General features: G+C 47.4%; 1 protein-coding gene across 5 annotated transcripts in view; it reads left to right on the top strand.

The window, feature by feature from the left end:
• The window catches only part of LOC126526910 (stromal membrane-associated protein 1), a 173212-nt gene that overhangs the window by 30231 nt on the left and 126152 nt on the right, over positions 1-16829 (top strand). For all 5 annotated transcript variants that reach the window (XR_008611586.1, XR_008611587.1, XM_055068417.1 and 2 more), the window contains exon 6: positions 7727-7829. Coding sequence is in view for 3 of the 5 variants with exons in the window: in XM_055068417.1 (XP_054924392.1) it covers positions 7727-7829 (103 nt within the window). In the remaining 2 variants the exon portion in view is untranslated. The remainder of the gene's footprint in view (positions 1-7726; positions 7830-16829) is intronic.

The following is a 16829-nucleotide window of genomic DNA, read 5'->3' as shown; positions in this document are numbered from 1 at the left end:
TCACCTACTATATAAATTACACTAAACATTGGCTTACTAATTAACACACATGCTGTCATGCCTGCACGGCCAATCATGAGCAGATCACACTCGACGACCGTGGACACTCCGTCACAATGCTACCCTGATGAAGAGTGCCGGCCTCGGATAGCGAACACTTCGTGCTCTCTCTCACTTCAATTCGTGTCCAAGACTCAACATTATGCAACCTCCAAATACTAGATTCACAGGAAGACAGTGCACATAAAGTGACCAGTCATCTCGTTTCACCCTACCTATGCACGCTCCACAGACTGCCGCTAAGATACGTAGTGTTGCCCATAGTACGCACTCAGCATGAGCACAGTAAAATTGGATTTATCCTCTTCCTGCACATGTGTGTGAAAAAGTGCTTGCGATCCAATTCTGATGTTCTCGTTACAACCAGGCGGACAGTCATGCACAGCTGCAGCTGAGATAGAGGAAGAGATGTGCATACTTGATCACGTGACCTCCATCATTTGGGTGAGATGGCGGTACACATCAAGCCAGTATCTTCCTCGGCCTTCCCTCGCACACTTTCACACACACCCACAGCAAGCAGCACACAGACCGCGATCTTACCGCACTTGGACTTCACACAGAAGCTCTAACACGTTGGGTGCTCATAGAGGAAAGATAAGACTTTTTCAAAGTGAGCCTCGTGACAGTTTTGGTTTTGCTTGTGATACCGCACAATTGATTGGGTGCTGTACTCAAAAGGGGGCTCTCCTTATTTCGAACTCAGTCTTCCTAGAATAAACTTACGAAAAATGTGGGTGCACAAACAGAATACAAAAGCACAGCAGGGCAGTTTTTCTTTCTTGTGTTGTTTGTGTTACATTTAAACCTCAATACCGTGAACATCAACATAACAAAATTCTCGGTATACTAACAAAGTATTTAACTTTCAGTAACTTCTTGTCCATAGAATACCTTTTAATTTGAACCTCGGTACAGTCAAACATCAATACCGTTATATAGAAATTTTGTTGTATTGAAATTCAACATTTTGTACAAATAAGTACAGTCGCCGATCGATGTTTTTTACTCCAAAAGGGGTCGCAGAATTTTCCGAATTATTGGGCAATCGCAAAAATTTGCCCAATTGGGCCATAATAGGGTGGTTACGAGTGCCAGCGCGTGCAGTGCAGGTTGCGCAGAGAGCAGTGCATTGATGGTGCCCGCAGCCAGTGCCCACAAATTAAAAATAAAAGGGTAGAAAATAAATATTTGTCAAATATTTCTCTTAAGAAAAAAACTTGTTTTGCCAGAAAGGCGGAGCATTGACGGCGATGGCAGAGACAACTACACAAAGTAAGGTTCATAGTTTTATTGCCATCACGTGCACTCATGCAAGCATTGAGATCTCACTCGATCACCACAAGCTCGCTGTCATAACATGAGCCAACGTTTTGCACTGTGTCTCGGAAACTTGAGCTTATGCGACGCACATCAAGGCACCAACCGTCTCGGCTCCCTCTTTGCACCTGCTGCGAGAGATTACCTACAAGTTGCCGCATATGGTGCCCACATGGATGTACACAACAAGGAGGCGGGCGTACTAGGAAGAGAGGGCAGATAGGCGTCAAGTTAGGCCCCCCATAGAGCATGCAGGGTCACGTTACCGTGCGTTCACTTCATCTCCATCCCCTTTGTGCAGAAGAAATCGTAAGCTTTCGTATTTCTCCAAGTGCTGTGAGCTGCTGCACTCCCCGTGGCTTCTGCAAGTTGTTTACCAATGTGACAAATAATGCAGCGGTGTTTCCTGCCTACCGTGTCCTTTTGTGTGCACTTCGGTGGCATTTTTACCACTTGCTTCTCATGTTGAAGGATGCTTGAAATGACTTTTGCCTCAGCCGACATTTTTATGGTAGTTTGATATATTTTCTAGCCATACAGGCTCCAAGTGCATGCTTGAAATGACCGAAAACATTGTTAAATCGAAACAGTGTCCCAAACTTACTTCGTTAAATTGCAAAAGAATATATGCAGTTTTCAATGGAACTAAGATCGGGAAATGAAAATAGTTTAACATCGTGAATTTCGTTAAATTGACGTTTGTTATATCAATGTTTCACTATACAATGAAGTGTTTTTACATGATTTCAATACAGTCAAACCCATTTATAACAATATTAAAATGCCACGAAAATTCCATTGTTATAACCGATAATTGTTAAAACTGGGTTGCATGAAAAAATCAAAATAGGGGGATGGCAAAGCTGATCTCGGCAAACTATAACGACGGGGAGGCCAGTGCCTCTCCCTGCCAGTTTCCTCCATCTGGCTGCTGATTGTGCTTTTAACTGCTTCCTGGGTGCTCTGATCACTTGTAACAAGCTGCGGCTGTCGATGTTAAAGAATGGCACTGTTGTTACTGCAAAGAGGGGTCACAAGTGACAAACGATATGCGAGCACCGCCGAGGCAGCGCTTTGGTGGGCCCAAAAAGGGGCCTTTTAAATAATCTGAAGAGGTTGCCACGGCAGCCTGTCGGCTTCAGAGACGCTGAGGCAAGATCGCCACAAGCGTCTCGCCATGTACGTTGCACTGCATTGCATGAAAAAACCCGATGTCCGTCAGCCTTGCCGACATCCTTCTTCAAGGTATCCAGGTGCTTCATGTAGTGTAGTGGAAGGTTCCTCACGAAAACGAAGCCCCAGAGGGACTGAATCATCTGCTGGGCCTCCTGTGAGGACAACGTTAAGGCAGCCTGCCCTACCGCGTCATCGCTGCCGTCGTTGCCGTCGCTATCCGATACAAGCATGTTCGCGATGATTGCCTCATCAGCTAGAAGTACTTAGTTTCCAAATCTATAGCCATGCGCTTTCTTTTCACCGGTAACGTCGTGCATTGCTGATTATTAGCGGGTGGATCAGTCATCTTACGTTTCGGCGGCAAGTCAAAAGAGGCTGAGAAACCATGTGGCCAGGAACAATTTCGATGCAACCAACAAAGACAAACACGGGCGATTATGCTGTTTACAGAACTGCGCCATACTGCGCTGAATGAGGAGCCAGCGAGCAAGATGCGAGCAGCGCAGTTGGTGCGGTTCATTCGTGTTTCGGAGGGTGGCGTGGCAAAGAGATATGGGCGCAGCCATGCAAAACATACAAAAGTTGACGGTGCAACAGCTTCTCATTGTTATAACCGATATGGTATGGATATGGTATTGTTAAAACTGATATCGTTATAAATGGGTTCGACTGTATAACGACATTTCACTGCCGCTGCGAAGAAATACCTAGGCAATAAATGGAAACTTCCGCAAACGCAGATGGTTGAATGATTGTAGTACATATGGCTGTTTGTGAACACACCTCAAATCGCATGCTGTGTGACCGAAAGTGACTGCCAAGCGACTACCGAATCGGAGCAACATCATGTTCCAAGTATGATAAGGTCTTCTCATGCACCATGTGCCGTGTACTTTGCTTGCTAGGGAAAGGTGCCAGGGTGAGTCAAGAAGGATGGTGGCTTGATGAGCATTGTTTCCGCCACTTCCTGCGTGAGCAAGGGGAATGAGGGGTAGGGTAGTGAGCTCTCAGTAGTACGATCAGGTGCATGCAAGGAGTGTGGCGGGGGCGGGGTGAAGGCAGGTTAGTGTGCGTCTCCTTTTCTAGCTCAGCCTGGCGGAGTGCATACACAGCCCTTGCAACCTGTTTTAGAGGTAATCTGCTGTGTGTGCTAAGACTGGGCTAGCTGAGATGCCATGTCATCATGTGCGCTGTCTTCCTGCGTGTTCACTGCTGGAGGTAGCCTAATCTGTAGTTTCAGAGACATGAGGCAGAAGCATTTGCTCCTTACTGCCGGTGCTTTTCATGGTAGTGTATTCCCACTGTAGTCGATGCTGTAGATCAAGGGGACGGATTGGACACGAAAACGTTGACTTCGCTTCGTACCACCGAGATGAAGATGTCAACTCGGCATTAAACTGTATCTTTCGCAAAGTATTTATTTTTTTTTTCTCGTTCAAAGGCATTTTTATTGCTATAGCAATTTTATGGGCATTCCAGTTGCATTTTTGCCATCAATGTCGCCGTGATGTTCCATATGATGTCCAAGGGCGATAACACCGTCGCAGGGCTGCGTATGCTGTATGTGTGAGTGAAGGCATGTGAGGGGAGTCAACAATCGTGTCTCCATCTTGGGAACGCAAGGGAGGAAAGCAGAAGGAAGCACGCTAGTTTTGGGAAGGAGGAAAGGGAGGGGTGGCGTTCTACTGCATATTCTGTGGCTGTGCATGCCGTACCTTGAAAGCGATCTACACTGAGGGCAGAGTCTAGGCACTTACACAGCTCGTACCTTTGTATGTGCTGCATTCTTGCCTCTCAATTTGCGTTCAAGCGATAGCACCAAGGTCACTTCATTCGCTGTTGCTGCCACACTTCCTGCCAGCGTTTTGACAGCGAGTGTCCGCGCTCATCGAGTGTGATGTGTTCATGTTTGCCTGTGCTCACTGACACCATGCTTGTTAATTTAAACAGCAGAAGTAGCCCTCTTAACTATCTTCGAATACAAAGTAGCCAGGCAAAGTGTTGCAGCTTGCCTTCCCATCCCGACTGTGATGCTGCAGGCATATGGCTGCATTTCATTGGCGGTGGTCGTCTACATGCTACGTTTCCCATAAGCAGAGGTTCTCACACTGCATTTTCATTGCATGCAGTAAATGTTAATCTGAAGCAGCAGAAGCTTGATGTGGGCGAGTTGGTTTTGCATACTTGATGAAAAGAGCGCTACGAAGACGCGGACTAAAAGAACAACATGTACGCCTTGTCCGTCGTACATGTTGTTCTTTTAGTCCGCGTCTTCGTAGCGCTCTTTTCATCAAGTTTGTTAATTTAGTTAGTAAGCGAATGTTTGCAACTTTATACGGCCAATAAAACTACTCTCCTCACTTTGTATAGCTGTCTATTGCTTCGCTATCGCAACTGATGCTTTGACTTTCGGGTGAAACTGTGACTTTCTTTGGATTACCCAATAATTTGAAAAGTTTTGCGACCCCTTCCATGTAAGAAAATCCATCGATGACTACTTATTTGCATAATAGGTGGAATCTCAGTATTACGAAATTTCAGTGTAACGATGCTAATTGCTGATTTTACTGACTTTGTTATGTCAAGGTTTAACTGTATGGTATTCTCTGCTTTTCTTGTGCTTTACTACCTGTACCTCTTTTTACCCTTTCTGTATAGTGAATTATCCACTTTCTGTAAGGCATACCTTGAATCCTCTCGCATGGCAAATGCAGCAATTCATGGTACATACATGAAATCCAGGGTTTGACGAGGTTTCGGCTCCCACACGAAAGCCCAAAACATCCGTCTAATTTTTTCACCCTTTTTAATTTTTAGGTGGCATTCTCTTGTATTCATCATAGTACAGGCGAACCTTCTTAGAAAGAACTTGATAGTTCTGGGAGAAGTGGTTGTTGTATCAGTAGTTCATTATATGTGGACTCGGCCTTGTAAATGTTCAAAGTGACCACACTGAAGCTGACATCACCAGTTACAGTTTGGCAGCACTTTGGTTCGAAAACCATATTTTCAGTGCCATTTTCGTATCCGGTCCTTTCACGCACCTAGCTGCAATTTTCCATTAGAAACATCTATCTAAAAAACGAAATGTGGTGTCTGTAGCTCTTTCAAAATGGCGTCCAGTTCTGATCACCTGTCATTACAAAACTGCAAGTGCAGCCACCATTCTTTATTCAAATTGGGTGGCTGTGTGTGTGCCACTAGGACTGTGCTACTCCGCATTGACTGTAAGATACCCCCAAGTATGTGAAAAACCTTGCGCCAGATTAAACAATGAGAAAGATGAAATGTTTCCTATTCGGGCACATACCATGCGGCGCATACCCAGTTGCCGAAATTGTATAATCAGCAAGGCAGCCACAGCCAGCACCAGCATCAGCCAGTCTTTGCAGTGGCAACACAGTATATCGCTACATTGCTTCTATGCTAATCACATTATTGTCAATATTCATTCTGAGATGAGCCGATGTATTACTATGAAGCTGACCATAACTAGGATCCTGGGATTTCTTCGTGCATCACAAATAAAAAACAACGGTATTGCGAAACATGCAGAGCGAGACTTGTATGATTTGCTTAGCTTCCTCAGCATTCTCTGCTGTGCATGAGCTGGAGTACAGTGCACCAAATTTGGTGATTAAAATTGAGCAGACTTGTCACCTTTTCACCTCCAGCATCTTTTCGATGTTAGCAGCTTTGGTAACTGAGCCCAGGTTTCTAGATGGTTTTGTATCAGCTCTGCTAAGGTTCCTTAACACCTGAGTCAGGTAACCCAGATTCTCCTCTGGCATTGTGGCAGCTGCCTGTCTGAAAAAACACTTTGGTTCTTGTGCAATTATTGTCGCACTCTCGTTTGGATGCTGAAGCCTCGTTTGTAGGAACATTTCAGATCTTCTGATAATGGAGGCTGCTCTTGAAGGCGTCCTGCAATGTGAGCTCTTAGTTTTCAAATCAAGTGCAAGTTCTAGGCTGAGGTCAGATTGGCTTTGTCTTTCTGCTGCTTGCTACACATTCTAACTACTCAAACCAGTGGAAAAGGTTCTCGTGACTGCTGTGCAGGGTGCTCATTGTGGTAATGGCAGCTTTCGGCTGGCCTTTCCATGCTTTGGCTTGTTCTCTGCTCTTCATGGCAGTTGCAGCTCTCGGGAGCAGACTTGCCCACCACCTCTGCAATAAATATCAATATTTGCACATAAATGCAGTGCAAAATACAGGGAAAGGAGACCCTTTAGTTCAGGCAAACTTGGACCCCCACAAGGAAGTCAGACAACTGCTTTGGAAGTGTGCCTGTTATAGATGACGGCTAGCGTAAATGAGCACATGGTCAACTACATGCAGCTAGCCTTTAAAGAGTGGCATTGAACGTGTTGCCATCCATTTACTAACAACCATGAAACTTGACAAGACTGACATGTCATACATTATTTGGCAGCTCTCATGGGTTATCTAGACACAAGAGAACTCCTCCCACTGGTGCATTTGCATGGCAAAGCGAAACAGTAACATTAATCACACAGCATGAAGGAATGCACGAGGCAATACAAATGGTGCACGACATGGCACAGGTGCAGGGAAGTATTCTATTAAATGTTACAGGCAAGCTGAACAGACCACTTCCCGGTGCTTTATGCTGGTATACATTGCTAAAACTGAAAACTGTTAACGTTTACATTTCAACCAAGAGGTTGCCTCAGATGCCACCTCGGAGCACACTGGATTCCTTGTTTACATGTTCAACTGAAGCAGCAGCTGCTACTAGAATTTGGACATCCGTGCATGTGTTGAGCATGTAGCCCCTTTGCACTTTCTCTATCCAACCAGACCTTTCACTCAGTACAAAGGTGATACAGTGGCACGATTGGATATGGTAAGCTAAAGCACAGCTTTGCCCAGCAAAATCTCTTCTCGTTTGCCATCCTTGTGCAGTCTCGGACACAGCTTCATGTGTCCACAGCCAGCCCATCGGAGCCGCGCCTTCTGGCAACAATGCACATGATCCAGTGCTTCTTCATACACCTCGCACATTGCCTTTGATCACACATCCTACAGAGTACTATGTGTAGTTTCACTCCATATTATTAGTTTGCATTGCTTTTTCTTTTTCTCCCAAAGGGCGTTGGGAAAAGTTTGTTTTATTCCTGGTTCTGCTACTTGTACATCTGACATGCAGGCACCTACAGTGAACAAGGTTGTGCTGCCAAGACCCCAGAGTACTGCCACACCTGTCCCCGTTGTCAACGCCTCTCAAAACACAGCTGACTTGCTTGGTCTTGGTGAGTTTGCTTTCTAGCCTGTAGTGCACATTTATGTTTTAGGAAGAGTTGCACCTAAGAAAGAACAAACACAGGAAAAAAATGAGGTAGACGAAAAGCACAAACTATCAACTGGGTTTATTTGTGTCGAATCTGCATATACAGGCAGTGTTCACATGGGACAAAAGAAAGAAAAGGAAGGGGGAATGAGGAGGAGAGGGCAAATCAAGCCTGCCTTATGTCAACACAAGCTGTGCAGGAAATTGTGTTCAGCGTGATATAAGGCAACAGAAGTATCACTTGCATAGTCATGACCCTATTCCTTGATGTGAAATGCTTCTAAAAGCTCACAGGCTGTTTTATTCTTTCTGCTGCCTAGAATCTTAATTTTGTTGAACAGTGGTGTACATCCTCTACATGCAATGCAATGAGCGGTACAAGTGTGTTCTTTCTCTTTTTCTAATTGACAATGTATGCTTCCCCACGCGTTCATTCACGCAGCGCCCTGTTTGGCCCACATATACTCGTCCACATTTTAGCGGGATATTGTATACCACACCCGTGGCACATATCATGAACGTTTCGGCATGCTTTATTCCGCAAACACTTCGTCGAGCTCCTTCTCCGTTTATCCTCGGGCATAATCCAGCAAGCTTACTTGGGGGAAAAAAAGAAACCACAGGGACGACATGCCTTTTTGCTGCTTTAATGTTGTGGGCGACTTTGTGCATATATAGCACAACCATGGGTTTCTTTCTGAGCAGGCACTCAGTGCTGCTGCCTTGTTTCTCTTTCTTTTACCTTCTTAAGAAGGTTCTCTGCCACTGCTTTGGTAGCCTCGCAGAAGAAGCTGGCTGAAAGCACCCTGTTAATTTGATTATAGAAACTTTCTTGCATTGCATGTGGGCATGATTTTGTAAGAGCAGATTCAGGCGTGAACTTGCAATCGCCCTCTTAACTATCTTCGAATACAATGTAGCCAGGCAAAGTGTTGCAGCTTGCCTTCCCATCCCGACTGTGATGCTGCAGGCATATGGCTGCATTTCATTGGCGGTGGTCGTCTACATGCTAAGTTTCCCATAAGCAGAGGTTCTCACACTGCATTTTCATTGCATGCAGTAAATGTTAATCTGAAGCAGCAGAAGCTTGATGTGGGCGAGTTGGTTTTGCATACTTGAAGAAAAGAGCGCTACGAAGACACGGACTAAAAGAGGAACATGTACGACGGATAAGGCGCTACTTTCAACTAAATGTTTTTTGAAGAAACAGGCTTTTAAATAGATGCAACCTAGAATGGCCCATCGTGACATCCCGACCTCCCTATCTCATTAGAAATGCTATCTCTTTTTCGGTAAGCGTCACTGAAGGGCAGCTAATGCACGTGCCCTCGGCCTTTGCAATGTAGAAAGCTTCTAATATCTCCCATTCTAGTCTATCTCTAGACCGTGCCAGAAACCTGGTGTCATGAAGGTACGGGCGGCAATTCTGACATTTACAGTGTTCTGCCAGATGGCCCCCCACATTGCTATTTACGGCCCAATTGTGCTCACGTGCCCTTTCATTAAAACACCGTCCGGTTTGACCGATATAAACCTGTTGGCAACTTAGGGGTATCTCATATACGACATTACTTTTGCAAGCCGTGTACTGCGCAGCATGTTTCTTAACGCATGGTTCGGGTTTTGCCTTTGTCAGCATAGGACATATCTTGACCAACTTACACGGTGCACTGAAGAGAAGATTAACACTGTGCCTTTGCGCCACCTTCTTGAGGTTGTGGGACACCCTGTGCCTATAAGGAATCACATGTACTCTCTTCCTATCAAATGGCTTTTTTGTGTTAGTGCCCTCTCTTGCCTGTTTGATCTTTTGAAGAAGCTTATCGCAGACGCTAGAGATCAAGAGTGAAGGGAAACTGGCTAGGCGTAGCCTTGAAACCTGGTTATTGAAACTGCTTTCTACTTTGCGATTGCAAGACTTATTTAGAGCTTCTTTTAGACGAGTCATTGCAACTCCTCTTTTTACTAGCTTGGAGTGTGCGGTGTCGTATGAAATTAGCTGCTTGTTCACCCTTGGCTGGTATTCGAAACAGACATGAGTGTTCATTAGAGTGAGATTGAGGTCCAGAAAGTGAATGCTGTTTTCACAAGGCCTTTCGCATGTTAAGTTTAGAGCCTCCGATGCATGTCTAAATGTGTTAATTATAGATTCTACAGTGTAATCTAGCCTAGACCCTGGAACCTCGTTAACAACCACCAGGTAGTCATCGACGTACCTCATTATCGAAGGAGCACATGACTGAATCAGAATGCTATTTACATACTTGTCAAAGGGGCTGAGAAAGATGTCTGAAAGAATGGGAGCGAGCGAGGAACCAATGCAAATACCCTTGCGTTGTACATTGTGGGAGATACGGGGTTCTCCTCCGTACTGTTGGGACACAGGAACGACAACACAGTAGTGCAAACAGTCACAAGGGCATTTATTGCACCTTTCATAGATCAATGCCTGCTAGCCGAGTTGCTATCCCCAAAACATGCCAATGGGCGCGCGACAAATCTAGAAGGTCCGACTTACCGCGACCGCATTGCGAGCGAATATCTTCGCCCCATGCTGGATCCCAACGCCTGGTCGTTCGCGTGTACAGTCACGCCAACGGTGTCCAAGGCGGCCACGCGAGACGGTCTCGCAGAAGCATGGTCGGCGCGCGCGCGCGGTACGTCCGGCGCGGTTCGCCGACCCGCCGGGAAAGAGCCAGCCCCTTGTCCCTCGGCGCCCGAGTAACCCCGCCGCGGCGCGACGGTCGCGACATCTCTCGCACCGCGCTTGTACCACGCCGCGGGCGCCAGGCCACGCGAGCCATGCGGGAGAACAGCATATCAGGGGATGCGCTATGCGGGAAAACATCAGGGGACGCGCGAGAGTCTCGCATCCCCACATCCCCCCAACCTTAATTCACTTCTTATTCCGGCGAAACATGTCACACGGTCTAACATTAACCCGTGCTTCGCGAACAAGGTGGTACATGAAACAGTGGCCGCGCCGGGGAAATGTCCACACGCTGTCCGTAACATGCGAGCCGACTGTCCTTGGGGTACACCGCTGGCGTCCGCCGGTCACAGCAGCAGCTTTGCAGACTCGACGGCATCATTCCAGGCCAGGACTCCGGAGACGACGACGCAGTAGTCGGTACGAGCAAGCGTCGCTCGCGCCGACGCGCCCTGCTGGCAAGAGCCGCCGTAGCTGTTGGTGACCGCTGGCTCCTTTGTCCGCCGCCGAGGGTTGTGAGCTGGATGCAGGAGGCCGCCGAAGTCGCTGCGCCGAACTGGCCACAGCATCACCATCGCCCGGGGTGACTCGATCGTACTCCGGGCAGCAGCGCAGACCATGTGCAGGTGACAGCAAGCCAGGGGTGACTCCAATCACGCTGCGTAAACTCAACACACTCGGCAAACACTACAGTAGTGCAAGGGAGAGGAATTCTGCATGCGCATCGCCCACGTGGTACGATGTTCAACTCGGCTAGCAAAAGATCGGGCAGCTACTCGGATGCTAAGTTCACGTGAACGAAGCTCGCTTCCTTGAGCCGAACGAGTAATTTCAATTCGTGCGAGGCTAACTAGAATGAGGGAAGCAACTTGCAACACCTCAACGCCACGGTCCACCAGGTTGTGTCCCTCCACGTGCGACAGGCAGCTTCGTAAAGCCTTAGGCCTAAAGCGTCGCTACCCTGACAACAACCGGCATCCAAAAACAACACTCAAAATGAGCGCAAAACAGGCAGCCGCGAGGAGACATTAGCTCTGTGAGGTGGTCCTACTCCGCTCGGTGCACACAGCATCCGAGTTGACGGCGCCCACCGTCCCAGACGGTGTCGGAGCGCCCGGTGCCAGGCCGCAATACCAGTCAGCCCGTCGTGGCACCCGTGGCCCGCGGCCACCCGGCTCCCAGAGCCGCGACTTCATCCGAGTCAAAGAGATAGAAGAAGCTATTTACATAAGAAATTCGGACCACCCACGAGGCTTCCGTACTCACTCGCTTCAGGCTTGCCACTGCTCCGCGGGCACTCAGCCTCGCTCTCCCAGGTTGAAGACCACGTGGCTCTCGTACCGACGAATGTGATTAAAAAAAACACTTGCGAAAAGGCTTAGCATGTTGACATGTTCAAACACACTACAGCCACCGCCGCCTCGCTCAAGAAAGCACGCCGCCGACGCTAGCGATCAAAATCCACGCTAGCCCTACGCTTCGGTTCGAACAACGGTCTCGAACGAAGCAACACTTAAAATTATCGTCCTATGCCCCAAGAGGCCCCACGTTGGGCGCCAGATGTGGGAGATACGGGGTTCTCCTCCGTACTCTTGGGACACAGGAACGACAACACAGTAGTGCAAACAGTCACAAGGGCATTTATTGCACCTTTCATAGATCAATGCCTGCTAGCCGAGTTGCTATCCCCAAAACATGCCAATGGGCGCGCGACAAATCTAGAAGGTCCGACTTACCGCGACCGCATTGCGAGCGAATATCTTCGCCCCATGCTGGATCCCAACGCCTGGTCGTTCGCGTGTACAGTCACGCCAACGGTGTCCAAGGCGGCCACGCGAGACGGTCTCGCAGAAGCATGGTCGGCGCGCGCGCGCGGTACGTCCGGCGCGGTTCGCCGACCCGCCGGGAAAGAGCCAGCCCCTTGTCCCTCGGCGCCCGAGTAACCCCGCCGCGGCGCGACGGTCGCGACATCTCTCGCACCGCGCTTGTACCACGCCGCGGGCGCCAGGCCACGCGAGCCGTGCGGGAGAACAGCATATTAGGGGATGCGCTATGCGGGAAAACATCAGGGGACGCGCGAGAGTCGCGCATCCCCACAACATACTGTTGGTTTTTGAAACTAACGACAGTGGAATGAAGATAAAAGCTCAACAGTTCTAAATACTGGCCACTATTCACTCCGGTTGCACAATTGAACCTAACTTCACCAATGTCTTCGATTTTGTTCCTAATGGCGCTGAGCACTCCGTCATGAGGAATCGCATAATACTACAGGTTTTCAACTTCCAGTGAAAACGTGTACACATTGCTCCAAGTTCCCTGTTCTAAAGTCCAGCAAGTGGCCAGTGCGCACACGGGCACTCCTGGCTGTCGATGCTGCCGTTGGAGTGGCCAGGGTGGCTGTAATTAGAGTGCGCTAGAATACAGTTGAGTAGGCCGAGTGGCTCTGTACTTCCTAGCTGAGATGCAAAACAACGAATAGTAGGTTGAGGGCACTGCGAGCGAACTAGATATTGGGGAGGCACGCACTGCAGCGGGTCCAGCGGCTGGGTGTCTCTGTTTCCAGGGCCTTGTATAAAGTAAAACTATTCCAGTCTTCTTGTGCCCATATGGGTGAGGCCATGGCCATTTTGACTTATCACAAAGGGCTAATGGTGGATTTGGAATAAAACAAGATTGGAATAGTTTTACGTCATTAGCCCTCAGAACGAACTACAGGGGCGCTGCAAGCGGCCGTTCCTGTGACGTCAGGTCACGGACTCGCGCCTGTCATCTGCTGCAGTTCGGGCAGTGTCTGGGTGCCTTCTGCAGCATTTCCGTTTGTTCACTCTTGTTCCCTCTGCTTGTATATTTATGGCGGTCATCTCAAATATAGTTTTGTGATGTCTTTGTTTGCATAAATTTGTTCAGAGCTTATTTTCTATATGACAATATATTTCTTAAAGGTAACACTACAGTGCTAGCTGAAGGAGCTCATACCAGCCCACTGTAGGTTTCTCATGCACAGATCTACGCTTTGCAGTGGTAGCTCAGGTGAATAATAAAAACATCAACGCAAAAACCGAGCGCATAAGAATTCAGTTAGGATAGCATACCGGCCGTGATGCAACAAGCATCTCAGAAACACTGGTGATATATGTCTTCGAGAACATTTGCCTTGATTGTAACCCGCTAAAACATGTTTGCTCACAAAGAGTAAGTTCATAGTATCGTGACAAATTTTCACATTTCTTCTCAGTAGCGCTTGGCAGTAACACGGGGACTTATCACGTTGTCGTTGTTCTTGCTTATTAACTGCTAGAGCAACACTGCAGTTTAGATTCTATCAGTGCCACTTGCTTCAACTGCTTCTCAAAGTTAGGCCATTCTTCATCAGTTAATATTAAGTGGCGCTAATTTGAAGTAAAGCTAGAAACTCAAAGCTGTTTGCAGCTTACAGGAAGGAATGTACCAACGTTTATTCCCTTTTCGGTGCTACACGGTCAACTCACTTGAGCAATTTACTAGAGCTTACAGCTTGAGGAACGGACATGACGAATCTGTTTGACGAACTGACACAGGCTGCTCGGCCCAGATTTTTTAGTGAAATGTGCCTCTTGGACCATATGGCCGCAGTCAGAAAGAAGGCGAAGCATCATGCGTTAGTAGTATGGGACACATTGACAATATCATAATTCGCCAGCGGAGGGTCAAAAATCAAGAGGGATATTTAGGCTTGTGGTGTCTTCCTTATGAAGGTTTTCGAGGTACTCTTTTATGTACTGACAAACCGAATAGTCCTCTGTTCGTATAATTGGACAACACTAGATCGAGACATGGTGAGGCAGAAAGTGCTTCAGTTTTCATTTTCTAGGCACCCTAATCTGCACTGTAGTACCTCGAGTATACTTTAGGCATTGCAATTGGCGCTCTAAAAACTGCTTCATGGTTTCAATTCGAAGTTATGATGATCTGATCGGTTTCGCGAACAACAGCCTCTCCATAACGATAGGTGGTTGCTATCGCTACGCGAGGGGTGTGCCATATTGTCGATAAAGCCTACTGAGGGCCACCATGAAACATTTCATCACTTGCAATTAATTGATTGGCTCTTGATCTTAACCACGAAACATTTCTTTCAGGTGATTCCTACTATGGTTTTTATGAATTAACTATGTAAATACTCTACATGACACGCCATCATGTTAGCAGCCATGGGCAATTAGTTTTATGAGGGTTTGTTTCAGAGTGGTGAAATGCATGAATAATATGGCCATATTTGAGTAGAACAGCTCACCTGAGTAAAAACAATCAGGATGACAGCTTTGCTGGGCAGTGTCTTTCCAACACAGAGCATGTTGACACCGAATATCCAGATTTTTCTTCCATCATGCAATGACTCTCGTAGCTATGTGCAAAGGGAATGTTAAGTGTTTAGCAAACCATCATACACAACATCGCCTGTTGCATTTGCAGACGTTCTTTTTACGAAAAATTTATGGACAGACACGGCGCGTATATGCATTGCACAACCAGTAACTCCTTCAATGCTACATAGCTTGCGATAGCCAAGCCACAAATTTTCTTGACTCACATGCTTTTGAAGAAGGAACTGTGGTTCAGGCATGGCAGCAGAAAGAAGCCGCCATATCCTTCAATAAGTGCGGCTTGAGCCACCCATACCCCAAGCATACGCAAAGGGAAGGAGCGCGCGAGGCAGCCGAGCGAGCCAGAGTGAGCGACGCCCTGGCCGTGACGTCACTCGCGAGAGGGCACCACTCCGAGCTCTCGCCGCTAATGCTAGCCCAGGGTCGATTGCGGCTCTTTGTCTGTGCTGACATATGGTGCCCCAGAAATTATGTTACCACGTAAATTGGACCGTATAATTTGAGAACATTTTCCGCTATCATCGAGAGCGTTCTCATAGGAATATATAGTTTGATTGTACTGCCACCGATGTTTTCAGCTTTACAGGAAAAAATTCACCATGCCACCGCGTGGCCCACTCTTCCATATTCTAGTATGTTATAGCTACAAAGCACGCTTCTACTGCCCTGCATTCTGATTGGCTTGCAGCCAGGCAAAACTATTTCTAAAATGTAGAAATGGCTTTCAGTGAACTGCATTAGTTCATAACTCTGGCTTCTCCACATAGGTGAATTTACTGGGAGCGGGGGTAGGCACTTGCCCCCTGTCAAGAGTGGAGGGGCAAAGCATGTCATTTGCACCCCCCCCTCCCCCACTATTGAAAGCGGGCACTTTTGGCTGCACGTTGGGAAGTCCAACAAAAATACAGTTGAAGCTAAATTTTCTTTCTTGCTAGAGTGGACACGTAAGTAATACTTTTTAAAAACTATGTATACCCTGTTTGAGCAGCAATGTCTTTTGTGCCCCCTCGGGACGAGCTGTAGCAGACGACGTGCGGGATTTGCGGTACATGTTCGTGTTGTGGAGAAAGCCGGGTGCTGGGCAGTTCCCACCTCGATGAATTTCCACTTGTGCTACTTGGATCATGCCCAGTTTTATTGGGACCACCTAACCATATTCGAAAACACAATCAGATTGTTGTATTTAAATGGGCCCTCAACCACTTCTTGTCAAAGAGAAATGCACTTGAAGTTAAAATAGGCTAGTTCAGAAATCAGGGTGTCTACCAACCGGGAAAACCGGGAAAACCGGGAATTCTCAGGGAATTTGAACAGTCTGGAAAAACTCAGGGAAAACTCAGGGAATTTGTGCTTCTATCAGGGCAAATTAGCTGTAACTTTATTGAAAGGGAATGAAAGTCGTGGTAATACTGGCTCCAGTAACAGAGGAATCGCAACGAATCGTCATTGACGCCGTGTCATCGGCACAATGTATTGCCAGAGTAGTTAATGACCGATTTTGTAGACGTCCAATTTTTCAGACATGCCCGATAATTTGCACGGCTTTGCGGCACCACCGCGTGCTCCATATAGTCAATGTATATTGCCCTGACTGCAGGTCAGAAATGGCATTAATCAAAGCCGCCACTGCCGCTATTTTGATTATCTCGCCGCCTCGAACCGGCACGCTCGCACGCAGATCCGCTGGCAGCCGTAACCACCACCGCGGCAACGTTAGGCCTAGCTGCTTCTATGTTCGCTATTAAAGGGACACTAAAGGTTACTATTAAGTCAACGTGGACTATTGAAATACCATCACAGAAACCTCGAAACGCTTGTTTCGTGCCAAGGAGAGACTTATTTTAAGAGAAAATGCGTTCTGAAGCGTCCGCGTACCTCTAGCGCA

The sequence above is a fragment of the Dermacentor andersoni genome, chromosome 9, assembly GCF_023375885.2.
Source record: "Dermacentor andersoni chromosome 9, qqDerAnde1_hic_scaffold, whole genome shotgun sequence".
In the NCBI taxonomy this organism is placed as follows: domain Eukaryota; kingdom Metazoa; phylum Arthropoda; class Arachnida; order Ixodida; family Ixodidae; genus Dermacentor; species Dermacentor andersoni.
This window is presented reverse-complemented; position numbering and strand designations above follow the sequence as displayed.